This window comes from Oryx dammah, unplaced genomic scaffold (assembly GCF_014754425.2).
Source record: "Oryx dammah isolate SB20612 unplaced genomic scaffold, SCBI_Odam_1.1 HiC_scaffold_19, whole genome shotgun sequence".
Taxonomy (NCBI): domain Eukaryota; kingdom Metazoa; phylum Chordata; class Mammalia; order Artiodactyla; family Bovidae; genus Oryx; species Oryx dammah.
The window spans coordinates 57,004,372-57,019,115 of NW_024070203.1; the positions used below are offsets into that span (position 1 = coordinate 57,004,372).

General features: G+C 37.1%; 1 protein-coding gene across 1 annotated transcript in view; it reads right to left on the reverse strand.

Annotated features, from left to right (window-relative positions):
- Window positions 1-274: 274 nt before the first annotated feature.
- COLEC10 (collectin subfamily member 10) overlaps window positions 275-14,744 on the reverse strand; it is a 48,212-nt gene continuing 33,742 nt past the window's right edge. The window contains exons 3-6 of the mRNA XM_040262012.1: window positions 13,574-13,645; window positions 5,107-5,160; window positions 3,270-3,365; window positions 275-818 (exon numbers count right to left, since the gene is read on the reverse strand). Coding sequence (XP_040117946.1) covers window positions 427-818; window positions 3,270-3,365; window positions 5,107-5,160; window positions 13,574-13,645 — 614 coding nt within the window. The 3' untranslated portion in view covers window positions 275-426. The remainder of the gene's footprint in view (window positions 819-3,269; window positions 3,366-5,106; window positions 5,161-13,573; window positions 13,646-14,744) is intronic.

The following is a 14,744-nucleotide window of genomic DNA, read 5'->3' on the forward strand; positions in this document are numbered from 1 at the left end:
AATACCTTGACATCACTAAATGAAGCCTTCTCACATATCTGGCTTTGAGCCTCGTCATCAATCCACTGTCCAGTTCATCATTCACTGGGCCATATAGACAGTAGTTTAGGGCCTTGGAGAGAGTCAACAGAGCAAATGTCAAGAGAGCATTCCATTTGAGAAGTAGACAACCATCTCCTATACAGCAAGTGATTCAAGTGCTCTCTTGGGACCCCTAACCTGGTAAGCTACTGAATCAATAACATACCATTTACGAAAATGATCAAAATCATCGTGGATAAGCATGGCGATGAAGATCCCAAAATTTAGTCTAGCATTTCTCACTTGCCTGGAGTCAGAATGAATTTAGTGTAATTAGAAAAGGATGGACAAAAATAACAGCGGCGATAGTCAGAGAGAAATGATGAATGTACAGGGAGAGGGAAGTCACTTTTTCTTCTTGATGAATTCGCAGACAAAGTACATGGTAAGATGGCACTCGGTGTCATTCCATCTCCCTGAGCTCAGCATCTCCACACAGTCTTCGTGGCCATAGGGGTCGCTGGGCTCACCCTCCTTCCAGTTGCTGTAGTTCTGCAGGGGAGTGTTATCTGTGAACACATACTGACCTTCCCTCTCAAGGTCGTTCACCCCGATGAACACCCGGAAGAAGCCACTCTTGGAGACGTAGTCAGCCAGCAGCGTGTTGGCAGCTTCGTCCTTGGGCATGGCTAGCATTCCGCCCCGGGTGCGGCAGTGGGTCAGGGATTCCCTGTAGTTCTTCTCCTCCTGCACGATGTAGTAGAATTTCTCTTCGGTTTCCCTAATCCCTGCTATGACTTCGCGGTGAGGAAAAGAAGAACGTGATTATCTGTCTCAAACAGAGAGAAGCTAAGTATACAATATTGCTAGATTTAAATTAACTTATTCAAGATTTCACAATTCTTTTGCCTATCATGAGGGAGGCACTGCTGCAGTGTTTCGTCCGCCTTTGTAGCTGTCTGATGGAGAACCAACTCCTGTCATTGGCCCTCTCCTGTCTTTCCTCCTTTACTTCCCACACAGCGTGAAGCAGAGAGCTGTTTGAACACAGATGTGTTTTATGAACTGTCACCCAGCTCATCTCAGACACTTTTTCCCCGCCTAGTGTCTGCTTTTGCTACCCTTACAGTTCCATGAGCACTCCCTTCTCTCTTCCCCTTCCATGCCATTCATGCTGGGAAAGTCTTCTTAGTGCTTTATCTGGCAAATTCCTACCCATCCTTCAGATTTCAGTCAAAATGCTTTCTCCTATAAGAGCCTTTCCAATGACCCTGGACAGAGACAGGTCCTGGTGCGCTTTCTCCCCTGCTTCTACTGACCCCTTCACTTCATAGCACTTGACACGTTTTAGCCTAATTGTGTATCTCTTAAGCTTGTGAACATCTGAGGCCCAAGACCAAGTCCTTGTCACCCTGTAATCCGGGTACCTACAACAGTGCAGGACAGTGGTAAAGGCTTTTTGGACTGATACAGAAATAATACAGAATTTCATCCACTTCTGGCCGGATTCCCAGGCTGTGAAGATGTGCATCAATTCAGATGGTCTATACTTCACTCCTGGACTGCAAGGAGATCAAATCAGTCAACCCTAAAGGAAATCAACCCTGAATATTCATTGGAAGGCTGATGCTGAAGCTGAAGCTCTAATTCTTTGACCACCTGATGTGAAGAGCCAACTCATTGGAAAAGACCCTGATGGTGGGAAAGATTGAAGGCAAGAGGAGAAGCAGGCCATAGAGAATCAGATGGTTGGATGATATCAATGAATCCATGGATGTGAATTTGCACAAGCTCCAGGAGATAGTGAAGAACAGGGAAGTCTGGTGTGCTGTAGTCCATGGGGTCGCAAGGAATTGGACACGACTTAGCAAACTAAACAACACATATTTCACTTCAGGTATATAAAGTAGACTGAGCTTCTGAGTAAGATTTAAGACAGAATTGGGGAGTCAATATCATCCAAGATCATGATACGCTATATATGTTTTGGGCTTCGTGGTCCAAACACATACACACACACACACACACATATGTATATATACACCTCAGGGCCTATAAGTTAAAATTTACAAATAAAACTATGAGTACTCAAATGTTAAGAACTATAGCACTATGTTAAACCTCTGGAGTTTGGTTTATTCACTGGGGTCGAGGTCAGGTCAGAGGCAGCATCCGTACAGGTTATAACCAGAGTTATAACTGAGGGTTAATTAATATCAAACATTTCCTATGCCTCTAGTATTACAAGACAAGGACAGACACAACATAGCATTTGTGTGCCTCTACTAATGTAAATAAATACGACTGGATTATAATATTTCTGTACCATTGTACGGAAAACCTCGAATGAACTTTTTGGTCAACCCAATAAATAAAAGAACAACAAAGTGCAAGTAGTTGTAACAGCAACTAGAACGGCTCCCTGATTCATACTCTCTCACGAGAGAGCACATAAGCCCCACTTTAAGGGTTTTACTGCTAACCATCCCGGGGAAATATGAGAGAAAACGAAAATGGCTAACATGGCTAACATGCACAGTTTAGAGAAGTGCATAATGTTCTCATTGATTTGTACTGAGGGTAGAGGAGTCAGTGAAACTTGTATTGAAATCCTTCCTCCACTGCTCATTAGTGTGTATCTATGGGCAAGGTAATCTCTCTAAACTTCAGTCTAATCATAAAAATTAGTATTATTGCAAGTAATCAACAAAGCAGCTACTGTTTTCATTACTAATTTTATCTTCTAAGATGCTGGTTGTTGGGCTCTTGTTGTCTCTTTTTGCTTAAGGCCCAGCTACTCAAACTCTGCCCGTTTTCCCTTCCCCTCTCTCACTAAAATCCCCTTTCATACCGATAGGAATGCACATATGTATGTCCACAGGACCTGAAGTATACTAGACTAAGTGGATAATCAGGATTCTAAGAGATCTGTAAACTGGTGACACTATCTCAATAATCCTTTGCCCAAACTAAGTTAGTTTCTGCTAGGGATATTAGAATTGCAGTGGTTTGTTTGCTTTTGTTTCTTTAAGAAAGAGATTATTTTATTTTTAAATTTGTATTTATTTATTTATTTAGGTCTTATGACATTCAAGATCTTGGTTCCTCATCCAGAGAAAGAAACCATGCCCCCTGCAATGGAAGGGAAGAGCCCTAACCACTAGACAGCCAGGAAAATCCCAGAATTGCCATGTTGAAAGAGATAGATCCATGGATAAATAGCACAAAGCAAACGAGAATAGACTCACCATTCTTAACAAACTTCATTGAAGTCTTAAGGCGAGCCACACTGATGTCTAGTTGTCCAACAACTTTTCGGTATCTTCCACAATCACAAACAGTACCTTTTAAATGACAAAGCTGTCACTTCAGGTTGATGCCCATAAAGAATGGATAAGAAAGGCAATTGCTCTCTTCCTAATATTTACTGTCTTTTTCTAGTCTAGCTATGTCTTTCTGTGAATGGCGATGCTTTTTGTCTTTTATTAAAGACAAGGTTTCCAATATACAGGAATTCTGAATATATCTTTTATGATAATTTGAAGGAGTTAAAAGAGAGTTCTAAACCAGTTTTTTGAAAAGAACAGTAAATATGATAAACCCCTGTTCACATATTGGGAACCATTTGGCATTTTTGCTGAACACAGGATGTACCTCTACAGTCTCAGAATAAAATCTTTACAGCATTTCAAAAACATATTTCTAGTTTTCTCTTGTGTTACTGTATTGTTAGTTGGGAGAAACCTTTCATGATGAAATTAATGTTAATTCTGATTATCCATTTGGAGTATGGCTTAATGTTTCAAGGACTAAGTTTAAATCTTGTGACTAGATTCATCTTATAAATTTAAGAGCAAGTTGTCCCATTTGTGGATTAACTATGATTTTAATTTCTGCCACTAATTCCCCTTCACTCAATTACCTTTTCTATCATCTACTGATAATGTGGCAGAGAAAAAACTGTAAGGAAAATGATGTAAAGTTCAAACGCTTCTTTTTTCCTATTTAAAGGACGCTTCATGTCAACATTTCCATTTGCTTTTTTCTCTGATGGTTGAAAAGCAAAATGAATTTTACTAGCCAAAGGGGGAAAAAAATCTGTGGCTTTATTTATCCATATTCACAGTTAAATATAAGGAATTTTAGACAGTTCTTAGAATTAGGCTTCTCTACATCTTTATGGATAAGGGCTTCCCAGGGGGCTCAATGGTAGAGAATCCACTTGCCAATGAAGGAGATACAAGAGATGCAGGTTTGATCCCTTGGGTTGGGAAGATCCCCTGGAGGAGGAAATGGCATTCCAGTATTCTTGCTGGAAAAATCCCATGGACAGAGAAGCTTGGCGGGCTACAGTCCATGGGGTCACAAAGAGTCTGATACGACTGAGCAACTAAGCACGCATGCACTCACACCTTTATGGATAGAAATAATTGAAGCTCACCAGGAATGAGCTACTTTCTTCCCCTGCATCGAGCACTGGAAAGAGTCCTCGTCTCAGTATCAAGGAGAGGCTTCCGGGCCACTGGCTGATGCATGTTCTGTAACTGCCAGGACTCTCTCCATCAGGCCAGTTTGCACGTGACAAAATGCTTGGCCAGCGTTTGGTTGAGACTCTGGTGAAAGGCTGAACCTTTTGCTGGTCCTATTGTTGAGGCCCTTGTGGATTTTCCTCTTGGTCTAGGGGCATGAGGGCTGCTTCCTGATGCACTAGATTTGCTAGCTCAAGCAAGCCTGGCAGAGGTGGAATGAACCACCTTCCTTCCACCCCTTCCATAAGCCCTGAAAAGTCATCACTAGAGAGAGAGGAGAATTTCCTTCCTTCCTTTCCTCTGGCCCAAGGAAAAGGAGGTTAATCACACTGAACAGACTATTGTTCTTCTATTAAATATATTTAGTTTTGAGACAGTTTTGTAGTGATGTTAAAAATTAAAAAGAAAAGCAACCTGAATATCTATCAACAGAGGAATGGATAAAGAAGACGTGGCTGATTCATTTTGCTGTACAGTAGAAACTAATACAACATTGTAAAGCAACCACACTACAATAAAAATTAATTTAAAAAAGGAAAAAATGAGCGTATTATACCTGCTTTGCCTTTTCCCCCAGGTATTCCAGGCAAACCCTTTTCCCCTTTGTCACCTGAAGAAAAACAATAGCCATGAAAAGAACAACTAAATAAAATAGTACTATTAATGAGTAGAATTAAATGCATAAAACATAATGAAATGTAATTATATCAGGCAGACAATATATTACATATCTAAAATAAGAAAAAAGAGGTTTTAAACTTCATTTGTAATATCTCCAAATAATATTCACTAATATTATAAAAATAATTTGGTTTTGAGTTCACTGCACAAGTATGACTAATCAAACAAGTCATAATTTAATTCGATGGAATACAGAATTCCAGCTGAATGTATAAACATTTAATTTTGTGTCATTTATCCCACGAACATGTTTTTATAATGTGGTCTTCTAGGCACAGCTAATACAATATTCTGCATGTTTTTAATTTTTAAAGTTCCGTTGCTTTACATATCTGAATCAATTGATTAGCATAATGCAGTGTCTGGGTATTTATTATATTATGCCCCTAAATTCTTCCATGTGGCTTTGCCCTTGGATTTTCAAAAACATGTATTGTGCTTTTTCAATTTAATTCAACAAATACATACTATTTACTTACTCTATGAAAGACAAAACATTTGCTTGGTACTTTGGAAAGATATAAAGAGAGACAAGATTAAACTTTTGGCTTGAAAGAGTTTATGCTTTTTGGAAGCGATGTGATGTATGCAAATACTGATAATATAAACTTGTGTCAAAAATATTATTCTGAAATATCAACCTTGATAATTTTCCTTTCTGCTCTTTTCTGTATGCGACCTTTTTCTTAGAGACATCAACAAAATAAATTTGAGAATCAGAATTGTTAAAGCAGAGAGAAAAAAAAAGTTGACTTTTTTCAACTTCAAAATAGGCTCTTGAAGTCCACATCAGACACAATAATTGAAAGCAAAAGCTTTTGATTTATAAGAGGAAATGTTTGGCTGAACTTTGAGGGAATCAAAAGAGAAGATCCTGATAGAAGTAAAATAGAGCTTATGCTTCAATGGAGATCTGGAAAAAGAATAAGAAAAAATTCAGGGGGATAAATACAGGATGATAGTCATACAGGCTAAAGAAGAGTATGAGGTTTACTCTTGTAGGACAATGATATGGCCAGGAATTGGGTAAACAACGGAGGGGACAATGTAAAGGGGAATGGAGTCAGCATTGAGTTTCTGCCTAATTCCTTCCTTTCCCAACAAAAAGGGAAAACTCAAAGGATTCCCCATATTGCCTGTCCATTAGCTATTCTGTCTTTGCTGATCACTTTTCATTAAGAGTCCTGTGTGTGTTGATCATTTATCATCCAGAAATTCATGCTGACCAGGGCACCAAGGATTTGCTGAGCATTTCCTAATTGGCCCACATGGATGCTTTTCTTCACAGTGATGCCAGACCTTCAGGAGCTCCCCAGATAAAAGGATAAAAGTTTGAATATGCAGTGGAATGTCTCTGAACCTTGGGCTTAGATGAAATGAGACCATGGTGAAATCTATGACAATGGAATGTGATAAATATTGTAAGAGATACCATGAACAGAGATAACATACTCTGTCCAATGTTAGAGGGAGCTGGCAGAGATAGTGCTCCAGCTGGAAGAATGGAGGAAGGCTCTCCTGAGGAGATGGTGCTGGAGTTTCAGCAGGTGGAGGTGGAAGCCAGGTGGTAGACTCCGTACAGCAGAGGTGTAGAAGCATAAAAGTATGCCAAGCATCCTGATAAGGAAGATTGATCTGGACACATCGGATCTGTGTCCTGAAAACTCATTTCCCTTATGTGTAAACTGGAAAAGATAAGACTAGATTTGAGACAATGTTAATGGAAGAAAGGGAATATATGTTTGCTGAGTGTCAATCGTTTGTCAAGTATTGTTTGGATACTTTAGAGGTATTGTTATATGAAATCCAATCAGCTAGGTGCTATCATTATCTTTATTCTAACAACTGAAGAAATTAAGAGTCAGGAAGGCAAAATAAATGACTCAGGACATCTAACAATTCAAAAGCAGTACTGCTATTAAAACCCAACCACTTCTGACTCCCCAGTTTGTGGTACTTTTCAAATAATTTAACCAGCAATATAATGAAGTGAAGCAAAGTCTTCAAAAAGAGCTATAAAATGTTGAAAGTAATGTAAGTCTTATCATCACCAAAAACAATATGGACTTGAAAGATCATATGAATTTGGCTTCATATTTTAATTTAAAAATAGTTTATTTTCTTTATATGTGAATCTCTTTCAATTCAACATGAGTTGAAAACTGATTCTAGTTCTGCTATGATCCTAGTTCTGGTCTAAGTCCAATAATAAACATTTTAAAAATATACATAAAGTATTTGCTTTAGAAAATTATAGGCTTTTGGAGAACTTTGCTGGTAGTCCAGTGGTTGGGACTCCGTGCTTTCACTGCTGAGGATGCTGGTTCAATCCCTAGTTGAGGAAGTAGGATCCCACAAGCTATGCAGCATGACCAAAATGTTAGGTTTTTAAGGAAAACAAAGCACACATAAGAGGCCAAGGAGATGAGACACGAGCACTATTACTCCCTAACAGAGAGAAGTAAAAGAAATGCCCGATAGGTATTCAGAGAAGGCAAAGATGACTGTGGATCAGAGTAAGAAACTAGATATTAACAATGTGGAGAATAGATTCTTGAATTGATACATGGATTTTTTTCTGAGAAGATGTAAGCATGGTGACTGCTTTCCAGTATTTTGACATGAATTCCTTTCCTTTTTTTTTTAACATATGGGAAAGTCAAAACAGTATGGTGAAGTGAAAAACCACAGAAGTCTGAACAACCAGGGTTTGAATGTTGACTCTGCGTCTTACTAGCTAAACATGGACCAGTTACTTAATTCCTTTAAATTTCCATTTCTTCATTTTTAAAGTGGAATGATGGTGCCTAAAGTCATAAGAAGGATAAATTAGACAATGTCATGGGATTAGGTCTGTGCTTGACTTTAGAGGGTATTTAACCAACGTTTGCTTCCATGCACTAAATCAGAGCTTCAGGAAAGGAAAGCATGCCAAGTAGTTAGCCAGTTCATGGTGGATGTGAGCTCATTGTGTCTGTTTCCCCAAAATGAAATCTGGTTTAAAGCCACATATAAAAATTAATTTTTGACCCATAAGTGAGAATACCTCTGTATTAACTGTCTTAAGGTTGAAGAATCAGAGGCTGCATTTAAACAAACAAAACACCATAATACTTTCACTGTGAAAGGATTGTTGACCTTAAATAAAAGCATCTATTTTGCTATGAGATTGAATTTACCTATACTGAATCATCCTTTCCTATTCCTGAAATGAAATATTGACATCCAGAAAGCTACCTTCTCTATTCAAGTGACAACATTAAGGTCAGCCCAGAAAGTTGAGATTAATCTGAGTCAGTGAAAAATTTAAAGGACCAGTGACAAAATAAGGACAATAAATTTCAAAGTACAGATTAAAAATGAAATTAATCCAGGTGAGCCAGAACACGGAACCTCCATTTTCAAAAATATTCCAGGACATGCTCATAAATTTTCAAGGCATATCTCTGGAGGAGGAAAAAAACTTAGCCAGTGTTGAAAACTGATGTTAAGGGAAAGTAGTAGCTAACAGAAATAAAGAGTAGAAAAGAGAGTCACATCATAGGAAATGACATATATCATTTATTTTTTCATTCTTAATGCAATAAACATTTAGAAAGTTTCTCCTTTATAGTAGACATTAGAATACAATGATTAAAAAGCAGGATTTCCCAAATACAACTCATATGTATTTAAACAAATAGATCTGATATAGCTTCCATTCATTTCCTCCAGAAATTCATAGCCTGTTGAATGACACAGACAAGTTAATAAGGCATAGAGATAATAAAGGGATAGGTGTGCTCTAGGTGCATAAGCATAAGAGTTTGAATAAGGAATCAGCCTGAAGAAGATAAGGCTGGTTAACCCTATCCATTCCAGACTGCTGCTTCTCCAATGTTTGGAACTTCATCCATTTTGAGGCTCAGATAATCATAGTACAGTTTTCGACCATCCCCTGTCTCTGTTATTTACCACCCTCTCTTCAAGAGTTATCTAGTCTTATTCTATGGAAGGATTAAGACTTGGCTCGAAGTCATGAACTTCAACTCTCCTGGTTGGATTCTCATCTAGATTTGACATATCTAAATCTAGGAAAGTTCAACATCTAGAATAATTCACTGAAAAATGAAGGTCTTGAATTCTGGATGTGTTAATTGCAATAACTTAGTCTCCCCCTCCACTTCTGCTCATCTCTAGGGAGATACTTGAGATCTTAACCTTATATAATATGATTGCATCTCAGAAATCTTGAAGTCTAACATCCCATACTCTAGTTACACCTTTCCATCCCTTAACCATTTGTTAAATGAAGCTGATATAACCAGAGGCAGATTCATGATGATTTTATCCAAAGCTTATACAATTTGAGGAGACTTTTTAAAAAAAAATACCAAATTCCGAATTGAAAAGTACTTATAAAAATGAATGCATTATAAGAAATAAAGCTAAATGACTAAATTTTAAAAGTAGTCAAGTGCAACTTTACAAAATTCACTTAAAAATGTAACATTTTAATTAATAAATGAATTTTGTGCATCTATAATTGTTCTTTTCATATATAATGTGATGTGTATGTTTGGCTGCATTCATATTCATCCACTTGACCTAGCAATATTTATTGATAGATGTCTCATTTCCCATTTAAAAATATCACCTTTGCGTAACTCAAGTTTGGGGTCTGTTTCTGCATTGTTTATTTCTTTCCACTGGTCTATTTGTCTCTGCACTAAATCAACATTATCTTAATTGTTTAGCTTTATAATAAATGCTTAAATTTATTAAACATTAATTTATAACATTCATTTGATTCAAATCTTTCACTTTTGTTTTTATTTTTCAAGATAGTCTTTGGGTATCCATGGTCCTTTTCATTTCCATATAAATTTTGAATTGGCTTATCAGATACTAAGAGAACTACTTCCGGGATGTTAATTGAGAGAAGACTGAAACTACAGATCAAATTTGGGACATCTTAACAATATTGAGTTTCCCAATCTATGAATGTAGCTTTATTGCCATCTCCTTAGATAATCTTTAATTTCTCTTATTATAATCATGTAGTGTTTGTTGTAGAGAGCTTATACATCTTTTGTTAGATTTATTTCTAGATATTTGCTATAATAAAGGGAATCTTTTTAATTTCAGTTTTTAAAATTGTTTCTAGTACTTAGAAACAAAAATTGATTTTGGTAAGTTAAAGCTCTGGGCCCGCCTGTTTAGTCATGTCCGACTCCCACCAGGCTCTTCTGTCCCTGGGATTCTCCAAGCAAGGATACTGGAGTGGGTTGTCATGCCCTCCTCCAGGGCATCTTTTTCACCAGGGATTAAACTTGCATCTCCTTCAGCCCTGCATGGGCAGGCGGATTCTTAGCATTGCGCCACCTGGGAAGCCCCTTGTTAAGCTATCTTTAAAAAACAATACGAATAGCTTATCTGTAGATTCTTTTGAATTTTCTGGGTATGTTACATGATTAGGAAATAATCACCCTCTATTTCTCCATTTCCAACTATTGTGATTCTTATCTTATTCTGGCATTTTTGCTCTGGCTAGAACCTCTTCTATCATGTTGACTAGACTTGATGAGGGCTATACTTATCTCATTTCCACTATCAAGAGAGCAGTGTTCAATATCACTATCTAGTATGATTTTTAAATAAGTTTTCATTGATGCTCTTCCTTTGCATATTAAACGTTCTCCTTGATTTTCAGTTTGCTAAGATTAAAAAAACACACACACACACACGAATGGGCATGTGTTTGACTATTTTATTCAGAATTTCCTAAGTTCTAACTGGAGGTTTTTATTTTTGAAATGAAAAATAAAAGTGGCTCATTTCCTGGGCCACTCATCTCTGGCAGACTTTGAACACCAATTAAGTCTGAGCAACTTTCTGCTCGAGTCTCTTAGTCCTTTAATGCTGCCTCACATGTGAATCTGTAAATGAGGGAAAATGGATCAGGATGTAGAGCCTACCTTAGTGTGGGCCCCTTCTTCTCCAGATCACAGCCCCTAAAGTCTATTCAATTTGGTTGCCCTCTCATGCCTTCAAATATGTTTGTTTGTTTTTGACTCAACTAGTCATTCTTAGCAGAAAGATTCATGCAGGTGAATCTCTCATAGCCTGTAGCAGAAATCTGAATTTTGTCTTTGTTATAAATAATGTAAGTGATTTTTCTTACCTTCACAACTTGTTATTGATGGTGTATGTAAATCAAGAATATTGTCAAACTTGAAAATACCTCCGTAAAGTCTTGTTCACATATGAACTGTTAGATTTGACATTTTTTTTCCATTGATGAACTCTGCCCGATACATTTCATACCCTGTTTCTTTTGCACAACCTACACATTTCTTGGGCTGGATGCCCTGGACATATTCCTATGATGATCTGACCTCTGCCCCTGCACTTTTCCATCATGACTTTGGATACATCTGCACAGTAGGTGGTAGAAGTAATCCTAGAAGCTATTCCTACATCAGAATTATTAGCAGAAACTTAACTGTATGTGGTAGTGACTACAAACTACAGAGATATATTCCATTAAGTCCAAATGAAATATTTCCCCTATTCAAGTTCTTCTTAACTAGCTCCCAAAATACTTGTATCCACTCCAAAAACTAATACAAGGAGAAGTAAGATGGAGAAAAGCTGGATCAGAAGACAGGACTTCTTTTTTTCTTAGGCTGTTATTGTCTTTATTTTGTCCATGAGGGAACTGAAGCACAGATAGATTAAGAAATGTACACAAGGTCAAATATATACAAGAAAGACCCTGAGTCAGGATTGAAACCCAATCATTCTGATTTCAAACCTCAAGAGCTTAAATACTCTGCTGTATGACAGACCAAATAATCCAGGTAGAAGATGTTCATACCTTAATGGATGATCAAGCTCAGGCTGGGAGCACAAAAGAAAGGAGGGGTTCAGGAAAAGCTTTATCAAGAAGTGTATTTTTCCATGGTTTCAAAGAATGAGTGGTATTTTGACTGACAGTGATGCACAAAGAGGTGTGTAGGGGTAGAGAATTGTCTGAGTAAAGGCAAAGGGCAGGAGAAGACACCTTGACATCTTTGGGAAACAGCAAAAGGAGACAGTACTCTTAATCCATGCATTCCAGTGGGGACAGTATCACCTCACAGATCAAAAGTCAGTGCAGCAGGGCTGGAAAAATCTCACTCTTTTTAAATATATAAAGTAGAAATATACACAAACTACATAACATGTGGTCCATTGGTGGGAAGCTTTTGGAGATTTGCAACAATTTGAAAAAACTCACAGATAAACTGTGTAGACTAGAAATACCAAAAAAATTAAGAAAAAGGTATGTCACAAATACATAAAATATATGCATTAAATAGATAGTAGTCTATTTTATCATTTTTACCATAAAATATAAACAAATTGATTATAGAAAGTTAATATTTATCAAAACTTCCATACAAAATCACAGACCATACACGGTGCCATTCCCAGCTGTGAGAAATGCAAACAAACATAATGATTCAGTATTAAATCATAACTGTATAAATTTAACTGGAGTAAATACTGTACTAAGGTATAGTTTTGTAGCCACCTCCTACTACTATTGTATGAGTTCAAGCGTTGCAAGTATCTGCTTAAAATACTCCTCTGATGCAATTCATCTCCACTGGAGCAGTTGGTAGGTTCAAGCAAATTGTGCATCCAAGTAAAAAGTAATCACTCTGCATCTTCAAACCAATAGTACAATGTCTGTATGAATTGCTAAATATCAGAAGCAGTAAGAACCTGCTACCATTGCGGGGCTTTAGGAAAAGAAGAAAAAGAGTGCCTAGATAATAAAGAGAAGGCCACCTCTGTTTTACATAATAATGAAGCAGGAATGTGCAGGATCAAAATATGAGTGAAAACGAGAGGATGTAGATATATACACTTCGGATTCCTACTCTGTTAACAGATCTCAGACATAGAGTTATTATTATTCCACTCCAATTAAAATACAATATTATACTGTTCTTGGCTATCCTGATTTTTATGAATAATTGTTTTCTACAACCGAGTGTGCTGCATGGTCATGACACCCATTTTAATCGTATAAAGGATTATAATCAGTAGGTCCCAGGAGACAGTTCTATGTACAGTTTAACTGAACTTTATGTTTGACTCTGTCCTTGAATTTCAATTGAATTTTGCTCAAGGCTTTTTTGTAAAGACACATTGCTTACATATGGAAGAAACAGCCAAGCTTGGAAGAGAGAACTCGTATTTTAAAAGAAAGGAAAAGGGTCATTTTTGTGATACAGAACATTTCAAAATAGATCAAGGGTAGGTTCCATCTGCTTTAAATTGCTACTGGAGAATGATAAAATATAGCTTACCCTTCTTGCCAAAGGGCCCAGTCTTGCCAATATTGCCTTGATCTCCTACATCACCCAGTTCTCCCTTAACTCCTGAAAAGCAAAATGTGTCATCTTTATATCTTAAGGTTTTATCTTACTTTTAATGATATGCCTAATATATGATATTTACTTGAAGGAAATACTTAAAAGTGCATTCTTCTATCTGCGATATATAATATATATTCTTTGCTATATCACCTATTTTAATAGCGTTATAATGTATGCACTAAAATTAAAGTGTGAGTGAGTATGACAGTCCTGGGTTTGATGATATTAAAATGCTTACAGATGCAATATTTCTAAAGAACTCGAGCAGAGGATGTTTAATCTAAAGGTCAGATAAGAGGCTGAGTGAAAGAATTCTTGTATTTTATTCAAATTCTATTCCTCCTGAGATCCGTTTTAGCTTCACTTTGGGATTCTATTTCCTCACTACCTTAAAACAAAATTTGACATTTTTTAAAAAGGGAGTGAATCCACAATCATAAAACGTAGTAATCAAAGGGACATCAAAGATTGTTCCACCATATTTTTATTTAAAATATATACATATATAATCAGGAATTCCTGAGTTCCTACAAAATTGTTATTAATTTGGGTTTTTAATCTGTGATCATCTAAAAAATGTTTACCAGTTGTAAAGGTGTCTATATGTGAGAATAATTCTGCAGTTGATTGTACATATTTCTTCCCAGTCCAGGGATCCAGCTCACGTCTCTTACATTCCCTGCATTGGCACCAGCATTACCTACATTACCGGCAACACCAGGGAAGCCTATTTTCAGACTAAGAAGAGTTTAAGTCAGCATTTCTCAAACTGAAGCCGCAAAAGCCTATGAGTCTGTTTCTCTTTAAATTACTGAAGATATAAAAATGAGTGGTCCAGGGCCACCACCTTGCAGCAGTTGGCGAGGAACGGTTCTAGTGTTCAGGACACACACACTTACACATCATAATGCAGAAGCTGTATTTTGTCAAGGTTAAGTCTTGTGATGAAAACATGCACAAAAATCCTTTGTGTTATTCTCATTTTCTTTGCTTGCCCATAAATACCCCACCACTTACTGGGAGATCTCGGGGAAAACTGAGTAAATCAATGGATCAGACAGTTCTTTCTGTTCTTTCTTATCTTCCTCCTCGCAATCTAAAC